The sequence below is a fragment of the Artibeus jamaicensis genome, unplaced genomic scaffold (assembly GCF_021234435.1).
Source record: "Artibeus jamaicensis isolate MK-2021 breed Jamaican fruit bat unplaced genomic scaffold, CSHL_Jam_final contig_1998, whole genome shotgun sequence".
NCBI classification, from domain to species: Eukaryota; Metazoa; Chordata; class Mammalia; order Chiroptera; family Phyllostomidae; genus Artibeus; species Artibeus jamaicensis.
Window position 1 is genome coordinate 3,256,885 of NW_026521407.1, and position 24,681 is coordinate 3,281,565.

The 24,681-nt window shown below is 44.7% G+C and overlaps 1 protein-coding gene across 4 annotated transcripts in view; it reads right to left on the minus strand.

Moving 5' to 3' along the window:
• The window catches only part of FAM117A (family with sequence similarity 117 member A), a 61,748-nt gene that overhangs the window by 34,844 nt on the left and 2,223 nt on the right, over positions 1-24,681 (minus strand). Inside the window, exon 1 of one of the 4 annotated variants that reach the window (XM_037149964.2) lies at positions 7,151-7,244. The exons of 1 other annotated variant lie outside the window; for it this stretch is intronic. Coding sequence is in view for 1 of the 3 variants with exons in the window: in XM_037149963.2 (XP_037005858.1) it covers positions 6,714-6,909 (196 nt within the window). In the remaining 2 variants the exon portion in view is untranslated. Of the gene's footprint in view, positions 1-6,713; positions 6,940-7,150; positions 7,245-24,681 lie in introns of those variants that run through there. 2 more of the 4 variants (XM_037149963.2, XM_053673389.1) reach the window with 2 other exon arrangements.

A 24,681-nucleotide genomic window follows, 5' to 3' on the forward strand; every position in this document is an offset into this window, starting at 1 on the left:
TAAAGAGATTTGAGAAAGTTAAGGAATACAGCTGACCAGACAAGGCCACACCGATGCCACTTCTGAAAGGGAAAGGAGAGGAGAGAGTAAAAACTTAACCTTAGGGAGAATAATATGATGTCCAATTAAAAAAAAAAAGCCTACTCAAACCCAGTAATTCTCTAATTAACTCCACCTAACGCTGCAGTATTCCTTCATTCTATGCTGCCTCCAGCTTGAATTTGTATCTGATTCACTTGTAGACATGTTAGTTATTTGCTTTTAGAGTTGTACATTTAATCCTGCCTCTGTCTCTCAAGGAGGTTAGACCTCAATGTTCTCCTGCATGTTTTCATTTAGGATCAGATAATAAGGGATTCAGGTGGAAGAGCTGGTGGTAATGTAGACTATGCTTGTTAAGAGTCGCCCCAAAAGCCACCTGCCATTCACAAAATAGGGAGCACGAGGTCAAAGAAGAGGCCTCCCAAACTTATAATTCTGCACTGCCAAACACTGCACATTCTCTAATAAGTCATCTTCAGTCATCTCTGAGAGACACCGCCCCCCGCCCCCAAACCCTAATCATGGGCTTGCTGCTTCAGATCAACCAAAACCCTTCAGGGAGTCTTCCCGGGCCTCCCCTAGCTTCCACCCCTTTTATTAGGGAGCTGGAAGCAGAACTGCTAACGTGCAGGCAGGGCTGAGCCCCAGGCGCTCCATCCACCCCCAGTGTCAGCTCGTGAGCAGGGCAGGGTAAGTGCCTGCACACAGCCCGGACTGCAGTTCCAGGTTCCCCAGGGGCTGAAGTTAGAAGTTTTCCGATTATGAAATACTTTGATAGCATTCTTTTAAGCCTGCTAAAGCTACCTTTGATTAGCTGTGATGGCCCCACACAGCATAATTTCACTGACGCTTACTGGAGCCTGAGGATAAACATTTACATGGCTCCAAGCTGGGCAGTCCGTTCTGTAGTGACCCTGAGGAGGAGTGTGGAAGAAAAAGCAAAGTGCCAGGATGAATTTTCAAAACCAGGAGGTTCGGTGGGGACCAGGAGCTGGAGGCCAGAGTGTGAGCAGCCAGCTGTGCAGAACCTCCCACCATGCAGCTGTTCCCAGCAATGGCCCCTTCCCAAGCTCCCCATGACTGGAGAGGAAATGGAGCACAGATAATTTATCACTTCAAATATAGTCCCAAACTCTTTTTTCTCTGAGACCAGGATTTGTTTTTGACCTAACAATGTGAACAGAATTGGCTAATGTTTGGTTAATTCATAACCCTGCAAACCAGATAATGGGAGTTTTCTGTGAAGAGTCGATTCAGGAAAAGGTAGAAAGTTGACCAGCTGTCCCACTCATCTTTCCTCTGCTTCCACCCTTCCCCCCTTCCCCGCTCCTCCTTCTATTCATCTCAGAGGGGAGTAAAACTCATTAACCCACAAAGACATCGACCCATCTCACTAAACTACATTCCTGGTTGGCACCCATCTTGGCTCTGAACTGGGAAGGAAGCACAAAGGTTTTCCCTTCCAGCCCCTTAAAAGGGCTCCTGTGGAGTACGAGTAAGCCCGAGTAAGTCTAGTAAAGCAGGTATATGAGCTAGTGTCATACAGCATCTGATATATAGTGTCCATACAAGCTCAGAACCAGCCTTGGCCCTGGAATATGACACACATCCTACCCCTCCGGCACAAAATCTCTCCCTGAGAGCTGTAAGAATCCAGAGGAGGAAGCGCAGTTTCTAACAGTTCCATTAAGATCAAGGAAGAGCGTATGTAGCCTTGGTGTCTGCCCATCACACCATTCAAGGGACCATGTTCTGTGGCTATGTAAGCCCAGCAACCACTTAGGCAATGCTCACTACTTTGCAATCCTCCTCCAAATTTCCTGGAGATGTGTCTGTATCTAGAACCAGAGAAAGCAATGCCAACTTACCATCATACCCCACTGTTGTTTCACCCCTCCTCCACAGACCTCAAGTGGTCCTAGCTCTATGTTACATAAGTGGAGAACATCCCATACGTACAGAAATAATCCTTTACTGTCCAAAATACAGAGGTACACATAGACCCACACTCCTTCCGGTACCAAGGAATAAAGCAGTTAGGAAGTGTGGCCCCCAATTTCAAGGATGCCATCGCTGATGATAACATTTAAGAGTCAGATACTTCAGCAGTGCATTTTGCTGACCACGTGCCTGGTACTAGCAAAGCTGTCAAAAGCAAGTTAGCAGTGCCAGGCTGGGAAGTGCCTGGTGTTTAACGCTTCCCAAACAAAAGCTGCCTCACTCAGGGTTTTGAAGAACAACTGTAGCTCTTAAAAGGATTTTAACTGTACCCCCAAGCTTCATGATAGCAAGATGGCTCTTTGGCATAGAAAAGTTGCACTCTAAAAACCTAAATAAATGGCGCATATATCTAAATTTGTATAAAACATCTGTGGATAGAAGTACTCAGCACATTAAAAATGATGTCATTTCCCCCCCAAACTGGTCTACAAATTAAATGCAATTCCACTTACATTTCAGAGTGGGGGTGGGGGAAGAATGGTGGCACTCTATTCTACTCTCTAGACTGTTTCTCAGACTGTTGAACCAGGGTCCAAAAGGAACATGGTTTGCTAAAGGCCTCCTCTCAGCATCTCCTATAGGCAACCTCCTTCTATGTGGTTTCACACCTATCTGAACCCCCAGCATCCTCCAAGAACTCAGTTTTCAAAGCACTGCACAGAAAGGAATTTAATAACTACCAATAGCATTGCTAATAACAATGCTGCCTTATGTTCACTGAAACAACCATCCAGGAGAACATAATCAACGTTTAAAATAAACCCTTCCCATGTCTCTGTGGGGAAGCCAGCGTTTTAGAGCAGCCATGACTATTGCCAGCTCACAGTGATCTGTTCAGAAAAATAAAAGATAACAAGAAAAATCCAAAACAGGAGACGAGCCAAAGGTAATTTCCATCTGGTTTTAAAATGTGTTCCCTGCAGTTATGAGTTGTTAGGTTTGCAAGGTGGGTAGGTGAGAAGGGGGATGCAAATCTGCCTAACAGTTACGCTTTTACGTAAATCCAAATGAGTTCATGTCTACTGAATATGTCACCTGAAATTGGAGGAGACAGTCACCCTGAATTCACATGTGCCGATCTTCCACAAAGACTGAGAACTGGCTGAAAGCTGATAACCCCTTTTCTTTATCCTTAAAACATGCATGGGGGCACGAGCTTGTTCTTTACCAACTTAGGATTTAAACAATGTTCCTGACCATGATTCCTACATAAAGATCAGTTTCAAATACACAGGAAATCATGGTCAGGAACACTGTTTAAGAATAGGCCAACTTCTTCTGTTAAGTGCCATTTATTTTTGTCTTTGCAGGCCAAATGGTCTCTGTCACAACTACTGTACACTGTTATTGTCATGCAAAAGCAACCATTGATGATACCTCAGTGAAGGAGCAAGGCTGTGTTCCAATAAAACTTTATTTACAAAAACAGGCAGAAGCCTGGATTTGGCTTGTAGGCCCTAAAGTCAAGCCCTGGTTTAAGAAGGTTCTGGTGGGCAAAGGAAGTGCAGAGGCAGCATTAGTCTCCCTTAGCACTAAGCTGGTTTCCAGTGGAGGAGAAGTTGCAAAGCTGGATTAAATATTAGCTTCATTCTAGGGATATGGAGACTGGAACCTCAGACAATTTACCCCCATTGCCCATCGTCAGTAGTCATGGAAGAACATAAACATTAACAGCCTCCAAAAGACATAAGACATAAAGAAGAATTTAATTAAAGGAGAAACTGCACTAAGAAATTTATCCTGGGTTTCTATTACCCACTAGTGGCTCTTAGGTTTCTTAGAGTTGACCTTTATTTTTCTCTCTATTCCGTCTTCCACGCCCCTAGCCCAGGCTCATAAAACGAAGCCATTCCTCACTTTATGAAGACATCCTTAAGGATGAATGGCCACAGAAGGGAAATCTTGCTCTTTACGACATAACCCTTTTTTTACAAGGCCTAATATATCTTGTCAAGAACACGACAGGGTGTGCTATGGAGAGATAACTGCACAGCACGGGGCACTACATCACTATAAGATGGGAAACAGAAACGATGACGACACTTAATTGTTCCTGAAACCCAGTCTCAGCTCACCTACCTTTTTAAACAGAGCCCTGTTTTAAAAAGCTCATTTTAAAAGATGAGGGAATAAAAGTGCAAAGGGAGGCCCTGAAATTCTGAAACCTGCAGTACTGGTTTCAGACCAATATGGGTTTGCTCTCTGAAGCCTGAAAAGTCGATGCACTCCTGCCAGCAGTGCTCTCGCCTTGGCTAGGTGGTGGGAACGACGGTGTCAGCAGCAGCAAACACTTTTATAGCACCTTCTATGGGCCAAACACTGTTCTAAGCACTTTATATCTACTACCTCATTTGATACTTATCGTGTTGTTATTACTCACATTTTACAGATGAGGAAACTGAGGCACAACAGTTAAGTAACTCCCTCCAAACCACGCAGCTAGCAAATGGTGGAACCTGGATTCGAAACCCAGACATTCTGGCACCCAAAGTCATTCCCTTAAAGGCTTATGACTGCAAAGCCATTTCCTTCTATCACATATGCCTGGAGTAGAAACACTCTGAACACACATAAAGGTTAAAGTGAACATGCAGAAGACCTGACGTGCTTCCAAACCTTCCAAACCGAAGGCCAGGTACATTCCCTTAACGTCTGGACACAAAGGAGTCACTAGGCTCAGGCTAGTCTTTCCTTCTATCTTTCCTCTCTCCTGTCTCACTGAAAATCTACAGGTAATCTTACCACACACAAGGTCAGTGCCTTATTAATTCCTCTAGGATAGTAATAAGCGAAGAAATAATCCGTCAGCCCAATCCCTAAGCAAGAGACCACCAACCTTGCCTTAAATAATTTGACAGGTAATGCGGAACTCTAGTTTCCGGTTTTCACCAGTGTCATAGGGCCCTGGGCCTACAGAAGGTACAGGCCACATAAAGAACCAGTCATCCAAGCCTACACTCAACTCCTTTCCACAGCATCTGCCAGTGCTTGTCTTTTTAATGTAAGTGCTATGGTAGACACAGTATAGCTGCTCTAAAATACTACTGCTAATAGATTTCCAGCTACTACACAGGCAGGCTTTCTGTCACTTTCTACTAAACGTGATTAAGGTTCTGGTGCTTGCTGTTATACTAAGTTCCCTGGACTCCAAAGAAGCCCAAACAAAACCAACAGGTTTGTAGTCTCGTGGTTTACTTTACAGCTCATGAGAGATGTGAGTTTGTCTGGACATTACTTTGCTCTAAACCGCCAGATTCTAGGCATACTTTTACTAGTTGGTCACCATCTTGCTATCAGATTTGATCAAGTTTCTGCATTCCAAGATGCAATGCTAACATTTACGATAAGGTCCAGACAAACCTGGACTTTCTATTTCAGAGACCCTCTTAATCCCAATTCTTACCTAGAAGGCACTGTAACAACTATCCTTTCAGGAGGGGGATGTGCAGCAGGCTAAGCCTAATAATCACAAAAAGCTCGGGGAACTCTGGTTTGCAGAATGGCACTAACTGTTAGACAGCAGGGACCATGACTTTTGTACATTTGGTAGACTTGGAAAGGTGCAAAGATCTTTTCACATATGGTGTGAATCAAATGCAAGTCTCACTTTTAACTTACTGCCAGCCTCTTCATGCAAGTAGGTTAGGTTCCTTTTCCTACTTCTCACTGCCTGTATTGGGTGGGGGCAGGGGGGCATCATAGTTATGAGGGTGAAAGTCAGGTAAGCTTACTCCTCCGTAGCTTCCCCACACTCACATCAAGCTGCTATTAAGACACCGTTTCAGTGCTGTTCAAAAAGTGGGGGTATCTGCCATAGTGTACTTGATTGTAGCCCTCACCCCACTGCCACGTTGGCTGGCAATACCCAGGACAAAACGGCCGTGGTATGGAGAGGAGGCAAAGCAGGGTGCAAACTGCCCAGGTCCCTCTCCCTCTCCCTCAAACACACGATGGTTGGAATGAGACAGCCATATTAAGCAGGTCAGTGATGTGGGAACGTACAACTTCTGGGACACAACAAGAGGAATGTAGGGAATACGAGTGGAGCGTTTGTACCTATTCAAAGTCGTTAAACTAACTTAGTCCAACGACTCAGATGAAATCAGCTCCAGGAGATGGCATAAAGGAAAGAGCATGGAAAGTGCCAGGGAAAGGAACTCCAGAGCTACAGAGCAGGATGCTGGGGACAAACTCAAGTACGAGAAGTAACACATGGCTCCACTGGACTCTCCTTTATGCCCTTCCCCCTCCCAATGCAGACGCCCAGCGCCCACCGGCTCCTGGCTCCAGCGCCATCCTGCACAAGGCGCCCCCATCAGACTCCAATTACTTCTTCCTCACACCTCGCTGCTACCCCTGCATCTTCCACTCACCCCCATTCGACACCTCTGCCACTTTTCGGTTACGCCCCCAAAGCCAGCCTCCATCTGCCAGGTCCCTCCCCTTGGTTCCCAACTCCGACACCCAGGACACAGACCCAGCAGTGCACCCCGAGTTCATGGCTTCTCGCTCTCGCTCCCTCCGCCCTCTCAGACTTTGTGCGGCCCCCTTTCTCTTTCCTTGCCCCCGTCTACTTTCCCCTCACACTTCTTCCCAATGCCCCTCCCCCCACCACGCGGCCCCCTCCCCCAACGGCTCCTCCCCCAGCACCCGTTCCAGGCCCAGCTCACCTGCACGGCCACCCCCGTCCCGGCGCTGGTGCGGCTGCTGCAGCTGGAAGGGGACCGTGGCCCTGAGCGGCTGCAGCCCAGCCCGGGAGGAGCCGGCGGGGGCTGGAGGAGAGCAGCCCCGCCGGAGCCCCCCTGCCCCTCCACGCCCGGGCCCCCAGGAACCTCCGCCTCTGCCGCCCGCTGCGGCCCCCGCCATTGCCCGCCCGTCTGCCTGCCTGCCTCGGCCCCACAGCGAGCCCCGCACAGCCCCCAACCCCCGTTGCGGCTGCTTATCAGTCCTACGAGGCAGAGACCGGCCCCCTTAACCCGGGGCTCTCATTGGCCTACGGATTCCCAGACCTCTCCTGCCAGCCAATCCTGGGCTTGATCGTCCCTTCCCAGAGGATAATTGGTCAATATGCTTAGCGATCCAACCCCAAACCCTACCCCCATCTCACCCGTGCCCGCTTTCGCACGTCCGAGGGGCTGCTGATTGGTCTGCCCTCAAGAGGGCTAGTTCTCCGGTACCCCCAATGAAAAGATGCAGAAAAGGGGAGCGTCACACCCAGTCCCAGGTAGTATGCAAATAAGCTGTCACGTGACGTCAGACTGAGGGGGCGGAACCAGGCGTAAGATGGAATCGGGCACTGCAATCTTGGTGGGGGGGGTAGGGAGGAGTGTCAAACTTTCAGAAGTTGCGTACTCACAAGCACCAAAAAAGCGTTAATTTAAAAAATCATTACTTTCGGTTTAATCTAAACGCAGGTTTGAACTCTCAGGATCTTAGTGCTGCTTGCAAGCTCCAAAGAGCCTACAAAGTAATGCAAAGTTTGCACATATTTGCATGTGATTTGCATTACATCGCTACCGAACCTCATGTGACACCCACATTTGTCTTTCTCTACATTTCCAAGTTCGTACTTGGTGTTGGTCCAACCTGAAAAAAAGAAAAAAAAAGCTGCTAGCCTGTAAATTAAATTGTGATTGTAAAGGAGCAGGATTTTTTTTTTTCAAGAGTCGTCCATTTCCAGTCTAGCTCAGCTGAGTGGTAGGAATAAAGTGACTGAAAAACTTGCTCAAATTTGCAAGGTGACTCCATGCTAAATCCTGGTCTTCTCAATTCAATACTCTCTGACCTACAAGTCAAAATGAGACTGGATGGTCCCCAAAGAGAATGCATGTAGTTGTGAAAATCACACACTAGAATATATAAGAAGACATTTGGGAAAGAAAACAGCATTTAAGTTACTATTAAAAAGTATTACTCTTCAAAAGAAAAATATTACCCTTGGTATTTATTAATCATTTTGCTCTACAAATGGACAAAGCAAAAAGCAATCAACCCTGGACTGTCTGCGGTAAGGGACTATCCAAATAATTGGACAATTCCCTCCAGATTTATATTTAGCTATGAATTCTAATTTTGATCTTGCTACAAATTTATCTTTCTATTTCTGTTTTTGCCCAGTTTAATGTTAAATGAAGATATTCCCTGAAGCCAAACTAACTAATCAGAGAAAAGCAGGTAATCTGGGAGCATGCTGCAAGGCAAGAAGAGGTTATTCTGGGATTAAATATTGAAAGCAGATAATACCCAAAGTGAATATTCAAGAGTTGGGTGAATATTAATATCAGCCTACATACACAAAATGAACTGAGGCAATGCAACATCCTGAAGAAAGGTTTTCTTTGCAGAGTGTACTCTTCCAGGTTTGAAGGATTTACTTCAAGATCTGACATTTGAAATCCTTTTTATTGACTAGGAAATACTGTACTCCTTTTCCATGAAGAGGACAACTTTACGAAAGGCAGGGAGGAATGAACAAAAACTGATGAACTGAAAAAACTCAATCTTTATAAATTTAACTGTTTTTAAAAAAGCTTGCAGTTTATCAGATTACTCAATCCTTCCAATTAGCTCAAAGTTCATATATATACATATGTAAATCCTCATGACAATCTGGAAGAAGAAAAGCATAGATTCTTATTATGGAGCAAGTAAGGAAACTGGGGCCCAAAAAAGGTGAGACCTTTGATTCCTAGCTCAGATCTCTATGAGATCTTATTGGACCACCCTATCTCACATCTTCACTAATAACAGTGATGGTAGCAGATACCATTCATTGAGTTCCTTTTTCCAAGCTAGGTACATGTTAAGCACTGTGCTTATATTATCTCATTTAATGTTCAAGAGTATGCCTATGAGATGAGTACTATTTCCCCTTCATTGAGTTTCAGAAAGAAATAACATGCCCTAGGTTACTCATGGGTCCTGAATCCAGAGCTGAACTCCTCATTTCTATTCTTGTAAAACTTTCTTATGAACACAGAAGGCTTACTATTTATGTTTTACCCAAAGAATCTCCAAAGGTGCACATTTGCCTGAAATGTTAATATTAACAGTTGTCTAGTATTGTATAGGTTTTACATATATTATCTCATTAAATTTTCACAACAGGCATGTAAGGCAGACAATGCAGATACTGTCTCTACTTTACAGAGAGCTAAGTCACAGAGGCTAAATGACTCAGCCAGGATCATCCACTTAGTAAAGAGCAGATTCTAGGTCTTTTGACTGCAGATTCAAGTTCTTTCCAAACCAATACTTAACTCCTGACCACCAGTCTGCCTGGGGGCCAAAGGGTGAGTGGTTGGTCTCTTGAAATCTGTTCTTGTCTCACAACTTATTCCATTTTCGGACTCCTCAACATATAAATTCTCAGTCATGGGATATGGTGAGTGATTTATTTTTTTTATTGTTTGAGCCATACAATATGAGTTTGAGGTAAAATTCCTGGAATTAAGAATCATGAAATACTTTGGGCAAGTGGTGCCCTTTCTTTATGCCAGAATTACCTCTGTTGCATCAACTTCACAGAGTTAAAATGGCATATTATTGCACAGATACATTCTTCCCCTGGAAAGAAGGGTAATATGGGTAGTATCAAAGACATGGGATTTCAATTTTGTTCCAAAGCCAAGTTACCAGGAATTGAGGGCCTAGACAGTGGAAGAAGGGCCCATGGAGGCAGCACAGCTGAAGAATTGGATCTTCTGAGTCCAGAGAGTCCTGGTCCTTCTTGATAAGTTGCTGGCAAAAGACACTAAAGTTGACCTAGCCAGAGGAGTGAGAAGGCAGGCAAGCATAGGAGATCCCTGTCCTCTCCTTATCCAGGTATCATGCCCAACCAGCTGTCTCTTATTGCCTTCTCTAACACTGATAGCTTCTCCTGGCATGGACATGATGGGAGAATAAATACTTCATTCTGAAGGTCAATGCCTGTCTGTTTCCTCCAATAAAAGAAACCATGGCTTTGGGGAGGATGGGTACTGCTAAGGGGAGATGCCTTGCCTTACAAAGCATCTTGTAGCTTACAGGAAACCTTTGTCACTGTCCCCTGTCATCCTTATCAACACGACAGACATTAATTAATTCACTCATCAAAAATAGATTGAAATGACCAGTATGTGCCAGACACTAAAGTAGGTGCTAGACAATAATATTCAGAAGCATGCTCTCCATACTGGTGTTCACAGCCCAGCAAGCCTCAAAGCCTGTTTGCAGAAGTGGTGTGGGACTAGCAGCTATTCCGATTGAGCCGTGACCTGGTTCCTGTTTTCAGGGACTTCTGGTCAGAAGCAGGTGCTCATAAACATCAGAAGTGGGGAATTGTGTACACCAGGTGTACCAATAAATTGTTTTTTCATCTATAGGGAGAATTGTCTGCCTCAAAGAGTCCCAATAACAAACCTTACTCAGTCCCTAGATCCCAGCCTGCTATTGGGATGTCCACGGATGTCACAATGAATGAGGATTCAAGGAACTGGAAGGTTTTTTCCCTACAGGTGTACTTCAGAGGTATAGCCATTCTCCAGCTGGTCCCTATAAGCCCCAAGGATCTTAAAAGCTGTGGAAGTCTGAGGGACTACTAAGGACAGACGGCTGTGGGGAGTGCTGGCAGATCAGAGAATCGGCAGGGAAGCCTGTCCCTGCTGGCTGCAGAGTTAAGAGAAGGCTATGGTTGTCATCATCAAGAGGAGCTTTCCAGGTATAGCTACTTCCAGGGCACCTTGACCCACACCCTGTGTAATTATGGCACAATAACCAACAAGAATGGGAATTCCAGATCATCATTTTTGTGCTCCAAAATCTGCCACTTGGTAGTAATTTGTCAGCAGAGAATAAAGAAGTTTTGATATTCCTTGGTGCCTGGGGGACTGGACTTCTTGGTAAATGTCTAAGTGCTTACGTCTTCGGCACCCTGGGTTCCAAAATAATAAAACAGAAAATAAGATGACGCAGACACACAGTGCCTCTTTCCGACCTACCTCCGAGGAAAGCGGCTTCTGTCTGAAATGTCAGGCCTCACTCCTCAGGGAACGAGATCCTGAGGAAATGGGGTCAGAACTAAAGGAGCAGAGCAGCCTGAGAGGTATTGGGAAGGAGGGTTGAGGGAATGAATGAGGTTACGGGAACAGAGTAGGGAGGGGGTCCTAGCCCTCGATACCTCTCCCACTCTGGTAGCCTCCCTCTCCCTATATCCCATCTCTCTTACTCCCAAGGTAACCAGATGGCCTGGATTTTGACCTTCCGTACTATGTCTGATACATTTTGTCCCTGGCTGTGGCCCACCCACCACTTTCTGTCCTCTGGCTCAGTTATCTCACTTGTTCCTTCTCCTTCATTCTGACTAGATGGCATTCACTCCTTAATTCTTTTCCTCTCTTGGTGGAAAGTGGATTTTCTTGCTAAACTGCATCCTTTTTAAAGTTAAGATTCCTCAACCTTGACAATAAAGGAGATGGCAGAAGTTTTAAAACAGGTAAAGATGTGGGATCAGAGACACCAACATTTTGGAGTACTAAATCTAATGGCACTCTGTGAAAAATACAAAGTGTGTGGGGGGTTGTTTGTTTTTTTAAGAATTGGAAGAGGCTGTAGAAACTATATGTATGATCTAGCCCCTCGTTTTGCAAACAAAGAAACAGATGCCCAAGCTAGGCAATGACATGCCAGGGGCCACTCAGCAAAGCAGAGATGGGGTAGGAAACCAGGGCTCTGCATCCCATTCAGTGCTGCCTCAAAACATAAGTGACTTTTAGAAGAATTTGGATGGAATGCTATTCAGCAATAAAATGGGACAAACTACTAATATAAGCTTCAATGTGATGGACCTTAAAAACATTATGCTAAAACTTCTGGCCAAGATGGAGGCATAGGTAGACACACTGTGTCTCCTTGCACAACCAAAAGAAAGACAATATCAATTTAAAAACAAAAAACAACCAGAACTGACAGAAAATTGAACTGTATGGAAGTCCAATAACCAAGGAGTTAAAGAAGAAACATCCAACCCTGGCTGGCATGGCTCAGTGGATTGAGGGCAGTCTATGAACCAAAAGGTCACTGGTTCGATTCCGAGTCAGGGCACATGCCTAGGTTGCAGGCCAGGTCCCCAGTGGGAGCCACGTGAGAGGCAACCACACATTGGTATTTCTCTCCCTCTCTTTCTCCCTCCCTTCCCTTCTCTCTAGAAATAAATAAATAAAATCTTTTAAAAAACAGAGAGAGAGAGAGAAGAAACATCCATTCAGACCCATAGGAGGGGTGGAGAGGACTCCTAGCACGGTGGTGGTGAATCCGGGCAGGCAAGGTGGATGCTGGTGGAGCAGGTGGTCCCACATTCACATGTGGGTAATGTCTCTCAAGTCACAGGAGGAACACCTGGGGAGCAAGACAGACATCACAACCCGGGGTCCCAGCATGGGGAAACACAGCCTCAAACCACCAACTGAAAACACATGTGGGGGTTGAGGGAGCAGTGGGAGGAACTCCCAGCCTCACAGGAGAGTTCATTGGAGAGACCAATAGAGTTCCAAAATGAACGCAAGCCCACCCACTGGGGAATCAGCACCAGAAGGGTCCAATTTGCGCAGCAGGAGAAGTGACTGAAATTCAGCAGAGAGTGGAGCAAGCACCATTGTTCCCTCTCAACCCCTTCCCCATATACAGGGTCAGAACCCAGCCGTGTGGGTTGCCCCACCCTGGTGAACATCTAAGGCTCCACCCCTTACTATGTAACAGGCGGCCAGAGACCAAAGAAAAAAAAAAAGGTGGCCTGAGTGAAAAAACAGATCAAAGCTCCAGAAAAAATACAACTAAGCAACGAAGAGATTTAGCCAACCTATCAGATGCACAGTTCAAAACACTGGCGATCAGGATGCTCACAGGATTGATTGAATTTAGTCACAAATTAGATGCAAAAATGAAGGCAATACTAAGTGAAAAAAAGGAAAATGTACAGAGAACCAATAGTGATGGGAAGGAAACTGGGATTCTAATCAACAGTGTGGTCCAGAAGGAAGAAAGAAACATTCAACCAGAAAAGAATGAAGAAACAAGAATTCAAAAAAATGAGGAGAGGCTTAGGAACCCCCAGGACATCTTTAAATGTTCCACCATCCAAATTATAAGGGTGCCAGAAGGAGAAGAGGAAGAGTAACGAATTGAAAACTTATTTGAACAAATAATGAAGGAGAACTTCCCCGTCTGACAAAGGAAATAGACTTCCAGGAAGTCCAGAGAGTCTCAAAGAAGGACCCAAGGAGGAACACACCAAGGCCCATCGTAATTACATTATCCAAGATTAAAGATAAGGAGAGAATCTTAGAAGTAGCAAGAGAAAAGAAGACAGTTATCTACAAAGGAGTTCCCATCAGACTCTCAGCTGATTTCTCAAAAGAGACCTTACAGGCAAGAAGGGGCTGGAAAGAAGTATTCCAAGTCATGAAAGGCAAGGACCTACTCCAAGATTGCTTTATCCTATTCATTTAAAATAGGAGGGCAGATAAAGTGCTTCTCAGATAAGGTCAAGTTAAAGGAGTTCATCATCACCAAGCCCTTATTACAGGAAATGTTAAAGATATTTATCTAAGGAAAAGAAGATAAATATGAACAGTAAAACGACAGCAAACTCACAATTATTAACAACCACACCTAAAACAAAAAGAAAAGCAAATTAAGCAAACAGATAGAACAGAAACAGACCACAGAAATGGAGATCACATGGAGGGTTATCAACAGGGGAACTGTGGGGGAAGAGAGGGGGGAAAAGGTATAGAGAATAAGTAGCATAAATGGTAGGTAGAAAATAGACAGGGGGAGGTTAAGAATAGCATAGAAAATGTAGAAGCCAAGGAACTTGTATGTATGACCCATGGACATGAACTAAAGTGGAGGAATGTAAATGGGAGGGGGTGTGCAGGGCAGAGAGGAATAAAGGGGGGGTGGAAATGGAATAACTGTAATAGCATAATCAATAAAATATATATTTTAAAAAGTATGCTAAAAAACAATTATATTAAGCAAAAGAAGCCAGATGTAAAAGACTGTATACTGTGTGATTCCATTTATATTAAATGTCCAGAAAGGACAAATTTATTTCCTTAAAGATTTTATTTATTTACTGGAAGGGAAGGGAGGGAGAGAGGAAAACATCAGTGCAAGAGATGTCAATTGGTTGCCTCTCACACACCCCCAAATGGGGATCTGACCCGAAAACCCAAGCACATACCCTGACTGGGAATAGAACTGGTGACCTTTCAGTTTGCAGGACAGTTGCTCAATTCACTGAGTCACACCAGCCAGGTCAGAAAAGGCAAATTTATAGAGAGACAGAAAGTAGATCACTGGTTGCCTAGGGTTGAGAGTGGGAGCAGAGGTTACCTGCAAATAGGCACAATGGAGCTTTGGGGGTGATAGAAATGATCTAAACCTGGAATGTGGCAATGGTTGCACAACCCTATAACTTCACTAAAAATCATAGAATTATAAATGTATAATTAGTCCATTTTATGGTATATAGTTTATATCTCATCAATACGTTTACAAAAATTTGATTTAGATACGTTTATGAATACGAGATCTATGGTGTGTGCTATATCTTTTAAGGCAGGGTTGTCAAAGGGCCGAATGTAATCTCAGCTCCTTAACAGTTAAGGAGGAGTTACATTTATACAGTCCTAAAATTATTTCAGCCCTTTGAAGGCAACTGCAAGGCTGGTGTGGTCCCCAGTAAAAATGAGTTTGACACCCCTGTTCTAAGAGAATGTCTCAGGAAACAAATATAGCTACCATCATGATATCCCTAAAAGGTCACCACACAAGATCTAAGATTTGGGTCTTTGGCCTATGAAATGCCAGATGGGCATTTTTCATTTTCTAAAACTCTTCTGCTCTCTAAAATACAGGGTCTGGCACAAATAACACCCCCCCTTTTATTACAAAATTATAAGCATGCAATTCTGTAATATAAGATTCAAGCACACCATATGACATTTTAGGTGAAATGTTCAAATTAAAACCATAAATTATTACACCCATATTATTACTCTACCAACCACACTCAAGCAGGCCATACTTCTGCTGGCCCCTGCTGTATGTTTCCTGAGGAGAAAAGGTGTGTCTTGATCATCACTCTAATTACTACACCTAGCACACTGTGACCAACATGCAAATGGAGCTTCACAAAATATTCATTAAAGTAAACTGGAGTTCTGCTGCATCATGTGGTTATGGGGACAGCAGGGAACCATCTGGTTTCTAGAGCACTGCCTTGGTGGGAACAGTTTGCATCCTCCATTTCCTACTTTCCCAGGCCCACTCAGAAATCAAAGTCTTCGGAGAGGAGATGTTGGTTCACACACATTCCCAGGAGATTGCATATAAACCAAATGGCCCATTTGTCTCAGCCACCTTTGGACTTCCCTCTTCTCCACCCTTGTTCCCATTTACCTTCTTCAGGTCAGCCTCAAAAATACAATTATCCCTGAGGCAAACAAGCTACAATTGTCTAAACATCCTCCATCTGATTTCAGTGCCTCACTTCGACCAAATCAGACATCAAGTATTACTCCAATTCAAAAATATTATAAATATAACTAAAGGGACGAGTGATTTGAAAGTTGGTCTGTAGTCTGATTTCCTTTAGATCCAGGACATAGGCTCCAAAGTTATTTTCAGAGCCAAAAATATTCTCTCTAAAGGGCTTTTGTAATAATAGATAACTGCAAAATATCACCACAGGTTCTTCCTCAGTTTTATTTTCTGTGCCTCGGTTTATGAGTTTCCTCCCTGCAACTCCATTTTATTCACCATCTGCTCCAACTTCCAAGTAGACTTTACTCCCTCCAAACAGTCCTCGGCTGACCTTGTGAGACACTAATGATTCCCTTAGGACACAGGCGTTCAGTTTGTAGCCCAGTATTGGTGAGTACTAGCGTATGGGCAGCTTTATCATTTCTGTGTAAGTCATGTTCTAACTGTTTGCCCTTTCTTTTCAGTTCTGAGCAAAGAGACCCATTTGTTCTGGTATTTCCTGTCAGCAACTAGTAGTGTAAGCCACTGCACCCGGCAATGTTAGGTCAATGCTGGTTAAGTGTTGTAGTTGACTGTCTCTCCAACTAGTGTTTCTGATCACTCCCAAAAGCAGAGGCCAAAAGCTCTGTAGACTGAAAACGGGTAAGGCTTGATGTTTTGTGAGGTCTAATGGTTATGTCATTTGGGGTTCCTCTTTAAATTAAAGAGTAAAAAAAAAAAAATTACAGAATTAGGTCCATGGCCTTCTGGGCAAGTGAGAGGAGACGTTCCAAAACTTAAGTTTCATTAGCTTCACTGTAAATTTGTTCCTAACAGAAAGATTGGAGCCTGGTTACATCCCATCCAACGCTTCAGCCCTGACTGAATTGAGTGTCTATTCCTGGTTTTTCCTGTGGATATCCTGTTCCTAACACATTTATTCCTCAAGATGGCTCTGGCTTGACAAAATGGCTTTGGCAGCCAAGTCTCTCTACCAAATGAAAAAGTCCCCAAGGGCTGGATTGACATTCCTCCCACTGAGCAACTTGGGAGCACATAGAATATTGCCCCTTTAAAATCAGGTGGTTTCTCCTCCTGTGCCTTGTGGAGGGGGAAGACCTTGTACCCAATCCTGGAAGCCCCTGATGGCTCAAAGCCTCAAGGAATAGTGTTGTTGTGCAGCGGAAGAGCCTGGAATGTTCCAGTACATTCCGCCAGTGGCCTCTGCGACCCTTGTTTCCATTTAACTTGGGCAAAGGCCTGGTGTTCTACAAAGTGGACTATATTCTGCTGGGGTAGGAAGCAGCTTGGGCTTGCTGATTCCATGCTACTCTGTTAAAATCACACAGGTTGGCACCTTCCCTGGAAGTCCCACCCAACAGCTCCATCCAATTCTCTGACCCCCTGGGTATTTGCCCAGAATGTCAAGCCAGGATTTAGATACCAACCCTAACAATTTCTTGTTACACCCAATACACCCAATACTGAATTCTTCCCCAAACAGACTAGAAATCCTGGGAGCCCTGAACTAGTAGAGGATCTGCATTCCTCAGAATGTCCAAGGAGCCTGTACTACCTGTAAAGACAGAAATATCAGGGCCCCAGGAAGGAAGTAATATAATCAGGATACTACAGACCCTGGGCCCCTGCTACACAGCATAGAAGAAAACATTTATTTACTAGGCACTTACTGTAGGAAAAGCAATTTGCTCACATCATCTCATTTAATCCTGTCATAGTTAGTATACACTATATAGTAGGTATAATTATCCCCATTTCACAGGCAAGAATACTGAGGCTCAGAATGGTTAGGAAACCTGTTGAAGGTTATATAGCTAGAGGTGACCTGCTTTCATCTCTACTGTATATAATCACAACTGGGAGTAGAGGGGGTGCTCAGTGGATTAGGTGAGGGGCCTACAGACCTAGAGGTGCACTCCGTACCCAGAGGTTGAAGGTCAGAGACAGGAATACAGGCCAGACCAGTCATGCTATAATCCACTCCTCTGCCTCTCTGTCACACGGTCACTCCCCCGGCCCTAAACTCTCTAGAACTCTAACTGTTTATATTGCAGGGGAGCAGTGCTCAGAAATCATGCAGGTGAGTCTGGCAGGTTCCAGCTGTTCCTCATGTGAGAGTCAAACTTTTAAAATTTCTTGGCAAAAGCATGTCTCCTCTTCAATGGACTAGCTACCCTAGGAGCAAATCCATTCCCTTTCTCCAAGCTTCCTATCTCTGGGGAGGAGAGAAAGAGATGGGGAAGTTGGGGGATTTCCACTGAGGAGAAACCAGAGAAGATTAAAGGGTGCAGAAGGGCGGTACTGCCCTTTAAGAAAGACTGCCAGAGCTCTGAAGCTGAGACTCTTAAGAAACTTCTGTAGTGTGCCAGGTAAAGTGAGAAAGCTCTTCATGGGGTCAAAAGAGAAGCTACAAGAGGAGGCCCTAGGTAAGACTTGGCAGAAGAGGGTGGGAAAGAGGTAAGAATCTATCCAGAACTGAAAGTGTGTTTAATTCTGAAAATCAGAAAATGAAGGGACTCACCCCTTGGCTTTGTCCCCCCACCTCTGGGAGGGGGCAGCCAAGTAAGGGGAGCTCTTTGCTGGCTCCTGCTCTCCATTGCCAGAAAGCTCTGGCTGCACTGCCTGCCCAGCCTGCCAGCGTCCTGCTGGAAAGAGTGACTGACCACTGTGTTTGGTTGATAAATGATGGGCACTCCTGCCTACTGTTCATTCTCTCTTCTCCCTGCTTAGTTTGCAGTCTTCTGCCTGGCGGGGAGTCCCAGAGTAGAGGTGGGGGCAGGAAGGTCCTCTAGACAATATTTAATACTCAGTGATTTATAGGCTGCTGGAAGGAAAGCAAGGGAAGCCTGAGAGGGGAAGGCCCTGGGACTAGTTTCCATGATGCATTAGCACATCACTGGCAAGAGTCATAAGTATTTTCTTGATCAAGTCTGTGCCTTCAGGCTCCAGCTTTGGGACAAGACACAGCCCTCACCTCTCCTGGGACCCGAGATTCTGATACTCTCAAGGATGAGACCAGCGGACCTTGCTGGAATGAGGTGAATAAACATACACCCAAATCCTTATCCTTTTCTTTAAGCCCCATACTGCTGGGAGAGGGAAGGAATAAGTGAGGTTGAGTAGCTCAATGGCTGTTTTTAGAGGATTTATTTTTTTAATATACAAGAATTCTTTTGAACCCTCCATGGCTCCAAGAAAAACTATTTGAAATGTCCCTACTTAAGGGGCCAGGGGGTTAAGTGCCAAGGATGGAAGGCTAAATGCCAGGGGTGCTGGTTGCAGGGATTCCTGGGCCTGGGGCTAATGGCCTCCCTGCTGTAGGCTCAGGAATACCAGGCCCAGGCTCTGGTTGCCCCGAGAGATGCAGCCATTTTTACTTTTAAAGGGCACCTCTTTCTGGGATTGTTCCTTTCCTGATGAAAACCAGAGCAGAATAGGCCCAAAGGATGAACAGGGCATATACTCACGAGTCTGAAGGACACTGAAGGAGGTAACAATGTGAGGAGAGTGAGACCAATGTTTTAACATCATTTAGAATTTGGGCCTTGCTGGTCAAAATAAGATGTATTTTGTGAGAGTGCGAGGTAACTGCCCTTCATAAGGATGATCTCAAAAAGGTCAAGCGAAGGGCCTTGAATAGCCCTAATGCCCCTGAAACAGCCTATTGTGTAGCTATTGTCTATACATGTAAAGGAACCCTTCTTGACCCTATTCATACTTTTTTTCCTCCTCTGGTGTTTCCCAAGTGAATAATGATGTACTACTTATCCCCAGAATCAGTCAAACTCCTTTAAACTTCGGCAACAAAATAGTTCAACTGCATGTCTTGAGCTCCTACTATGTGCCAGGCATCAAACTAGGTGCCAGGGGATATAGAAATGAATAATACATGGTCTCTTCTCTGGGTAGCCCACAGTCTGCTTTTCAGGATTTTCCTTCACGCTGACCTTTTGGGATTTAATTAGCATATCTTCACCAATCCCCTTTTATTTTCATGTGCAAGGATCATACCCTTAAACCTCGATCTTTCCACAATCTTTAAAATTTTTCTCATTTGGTAACCTCCACTTTTCCCTTGACTGATTTAGCTTTCTCTGGACTCCAACATGTCTGCCTTGGGAGCTCAGTGGCCTGAATTAAGCTCTAGATTTCATATACAGATGCTACACAAAGATGTGCACAAGAGTAAGGCTGTTTTCTAACTTATTTATTCATTTGCCATTCTTTTGTACACCCAATGGTTACTGAGTGCCTACTAAGCACACTGTGCTAGGTGCCAACGATCAATGGCATCGCCCTCGCAAAATCTGTAGTGTGGGGTATGTGTTTGGGGGGCAAAAGGTAAGGAATTCAAATGTCTAATTACAAACTGAGGAAAGTGTTGTGAAGAAAAGTACAGGGTGCTATAGAAATGTAGAAACTAGGGGCTTATCTAGTCTGGAAGCTGGAGGAAAGAATTCCCTGGGGAAATGACATTTGACCTGAGATCTGGTAGGTTAGTTGACCTAGGAGAAAAAGAATGTAGAGAAAGAGCATTGCAGGCAGGGTAGAGTCTGAGTGAAGACCCTGAAGCGGAGGAACCAGGGTACTCCTAGGGAACTCCAGGAGGGCCAGTCAGGCTGCAGCACGGAGGATGAGGTTGTGTGGGGCGGGCGGAGGGTTACCCAGAGGACAGGTCATGCAGGGCACTGCAGGCCCAGTGTGGGTTTCAGTCCTTATTCTACAGAAGCACAGGGAATAAAAGTCTTGACAGAAGAGCTGACGATGGCCGTCTGTCCCAGATTACTAATGCTGCTTGTACTTCTCTTGAAGAACAACAATGGTCTCAACTACTAGAAACTTCACCAGTGTCCTCACATGGTGTGGCCATGTCTGGCTGGCACTGGGGAGGCCTCAAACTGATGATCAAGCCTGGGTCTGGCAGCCCTTAGGCGAGGGCTGGCTCATGCCCGTGTGGACAGAGGGGTTAGGGTGGAGGGTGGGTGGAGTGCTTTGCCTAAGGTATCAGCTGCACAGTGACATTGGAACAGGCCCAAAACTATGCCTCTCGTTCCTAGATAACTCTATCATATGTGCCCCCATTTAAATGGTCTGCTCATCCTGCTGCCCTTCCTATAGCCGCTGGCCTCCCCACCCAATCTAGGGAAAGGCCCTTGGATAAGAACTGTGACTCTGCCCAGGACCTGGGTCTTGGCCTGCTGAGTTCAGGCCTCTGTACTGTCTGTAATGATATTTACATATCCTTGATGGGTTTCCAGAGTCATTAATGGAAGCCATGGGAGAAGAGGGTCATGATGGTTGGACTCACCTTCTCTGAAGCCCTCTCTTTGCTTCTTAGTTCTGTCTTTGGAGGATTGGTTTGGTGTAGTGACATCTACTGGCAGGGCCAGGCAGGTAAGAAAATGACCAGATGCTTACTCATCCTCAAGTAATTTCCAGATAAGAAAATCATTCTTAACCCCTGAGGCTGGGTTGAGGTTAGTAACCTTGGTTGGTTAGAGCAAAACCAGTAAGTCCAAGGTTGTGAATTTGGACCACGCGTGTGCTAGTTTGCCTTAAATGGAGAAATGTTTTTTCCTAGCTATTGCTTGCATCCCTCACCTTGGCCAGCTGCTTCACATCTGGGCACCGTTAGTTACCAGAGAAACTGGGTTAGCACTGTAAATGACACAGAGTGACCTGTTCCTAGGCCTCATTCCTGGGAAAGTATCTCGCAACAAATAAAAGGACCCACAGTTCATAAATGGCAGAACGCAGGGTCATTTTTCATCCTCCTAAAGTTCACTGATTTGGGAAACTTTTTTTTCTGGGAAAAAAATTGTCTACAGAACCATATTCAAGGTTTTTGTAGTGGGCTAGAGTGACTACAGCTTTTTAAGTAGGCCCCTCAGCTCCTTCTGAGGTCAGATCCAACCTGCCTGCCCACTGTGCTGTCCCTGTCATCTACACATTTTGTTCATCATCTCATTCTGTTTCTCAACCAGGTGCATACCTGACGGAGTTGGTATATACCTGATGCATACCAGATGCATACCTTACTACAGGTAATTGGACAGCCAGAGTGATAGGAGGAAATACTAGAGAAATAACCATGAAGCAAATGTTCTGCCTTCTTAATAACACTGACTCTGTAACTGAGTGTGGCTCAGATAAAACATGTCTCTCTACCTCTCATTGAAACTTAAAAGAAAATCAAGATACCAGTTTAAGAAATCAGTGATGGTAGGATTTCACAGAAAACAAAACTAGTAAATAAATACATGGAAGATTGAAGTTTATCCTTTTGACTAGAAACAAAGTCAAAAGCACATTTGAGACAGTTTTAACTGCTACTAAAATTGCAAGATTTTGTTCAGGGGTGACAGTTCTGGGAACACTGTCTTAAAATTGGCACCCATACACAGTGGTGGTGACACTTCTCAATGTGTCACCACCTTGCAGAGGGCACTACAGATGTATGTGAGTACTCACTGCGGCTCTGTCTGACACGAGACCTTCAACAACCCCCAGCAGGAACAAGAGCCGAGTGCCACAGGACCATGAGGTAATGTTACACAGTGACTACAATTACACAGACTAATAGAGAAACATGGGAAATTCTAAGAATATGTCAGAAATATGAAATTTGATGTAAAAAATGAATGTATCCATATGAAAGCATGCACATGTAATAAAACATGTACATAAAGACAAATTGAAAGGCAATGTATAAAAAATACAAAAAGCTTTGTGACATCAGTGAGATTATCTTTTACTTTCTCAAAAATTTACTTAGTGTCATTACACTGGTTAACACTATTTGAAAAGGTGGAGGGGGCTGAGGCAGGTGAGAGTCATACTCCTGCAGCCCCCTCCTATCACTCTTTGTCCTAAATGGTTAGTTCTAGGAGGGGAAGGACCATATCTGTCAGCTCTCAGCCCAATGCCTAGCACTTATCAAATGCTCAATAAATATTTGTTGAATGAATAAATGAAAATGCATGTAGTCTAAAAAGTCTCGACCCATGACGACCGGGTACATTCCATCCTGGGGAATAAAGGGGAATTTAGTTTTGCTGAAATTAAAAAATGAAGGCCCATCCATAAGGGCAATTCCCTGGTCTTCTTGATAAGTGAATTTGGGAATGAAGAACCCAGGGAGAGACAGTCTGTGAAAGCAAACCCAATTACCACCCAGGAACATATGTTGCCCCGAGGCCTCTGCTGCCATAACAACATCTTGTAACTATAACTACAGCCCTGGAGGGCTTTGGCCCTGTCAGATATGGAAAAAGATGTCTTCATCATAGCACAGCTTTGTGCTCAGATTGGCCCTAGGGAGCTTGAATCAGGGGAGGGAGGCAGATAAGTGGAGGAAGGGGGTGGGGGATGAAGGACATGAAGAGAAGAGCTGCTACTGAGTCAGGAACAGAGTAATTTTTTTTAAAGCAGTTCTCAAAATGTGGTTATTTGTTTAATTTTGGTGGCTATTTATAACCCCAGCTGCAGAGGCGGGGAGTTGTGCCTGAGCCTGCTGGGATCTGTCCAACACCTTCCCCCAGGGTGAGGCTGGGAGTGGGTGGTGGGTAAGGGTGATACAAGAACCAAAGTAACAAGTGTCCGAGAAGGTAAGAGAAGTTCCAGGCCATCTCCAGCAGGAGTAAAAAAGAAAGGACCATTAGTGGCTGTGCTGACTCTATTTTTAAAGCAGCTTTAAAGAGAAAATATTTTAATATGAATTATGGTGACATCAGCAACCTCTGAGATTTTCCCAAAGGGATAAAGACTAGACCAATATTTGTACTCAGAAGTTAGGAGATTGGCCTGGCTATACTAGCATTGTCTTAAAAAGGTCAAGGTACACCTCCCCAGCTTATTGGAGAGTTATCTGTACACAGAGGAAACTGCTGCTCCTAACCCCTCCTAGGCACATCACTGGTCAAAAAAGAGGCTTGGAGGAGAGGATGGCTGGTTCTGGCAAGTCTTTCCTAATTGAGCCAACACCTGGCAGTGGCCACCCCATTTACTGAGCCCTTTTAGATGCCAGCCAGCAAGGGAGAAGCTGGAGACAGTGTGGCCAGCCAAGCAAGGCTCTCAAACTCCAGGAGCTCTCAAGCCTTTGAAGCAAACAATGAACAACTGCAGTTTGTATTTGAAATCTGGTACCTATCATTTTACTGGCAAGAGGAGCATTTTAAAGGAAATTGAGGGATCTTTTAGGAAGTTCATAGATGTAGCTGAGGAGACAAGATACAGTTAAAAGAAAGAAAATGAACAGGGACACACCCAAAAGATTGCCTTCACTCCCCCTGCTCTGCTCAGTTCTGGGTAAGGTTACTACAGTGGTGTTCTCACTGGTCTCATTTCCTTGGGTCTCCCTGCTACTCTGCTCAGGTACTCTCACAGTGTCCAGAGAGATCTTTAAAATGCAGGTCTGATCATGGGATTCTCCTGCTTAATCAGAGATCTCCCATCACCTCTAGTCCAGGTCCTTAGCAGGGTGTTCAAGGCTCTGTATGAATGGGTTCCCAAACCATTCCTGCATCTTCTTTTAGACAACTACCCCCAACTCCATTATGCCGTTAGTCACCCCACATACAATGCTGCTTCACACCTCTGCACTTTTGCACGTTGCTCCCTTTGCATAGAAAGCCCTGTTCTTGTCCACTAGCAAAATTATTTGTCCTATGAGATTCCACTCTTATTTCACCTTTTATAAATCCTTCCCTAAACCTTCCAAACACTCTACTTCCTCCTCTGTACCACTTCTGAACTTTGCTCTTCCTTCCACTTTCCCATGAATATAGTAATTTGGAACAATGAGCTTCCTGGCTTGGGGAAACACAGTGTTTTGTCCATATTGGTGTCACTGAGTGCCTGGTATACAGTGCCTGGGTAATCACTGTGTCTCTTGAGGTGAAGTGAGGAAGTGGTTAAACAGACAAGAACGAACAGCCACTGGGACCACGTCAAGATGTACTCACAAACACAAAGGTGTTACAGACATGACTAAGATGACTGGCATTAACATGAATGTCAGTAAGAATGACCCTTTACTGAACTCTTCCTCAGACACAGGACTGTGCTTTAAGACAATCATCTCCTTTGACCCTTACAACAACCCTGGGAAGT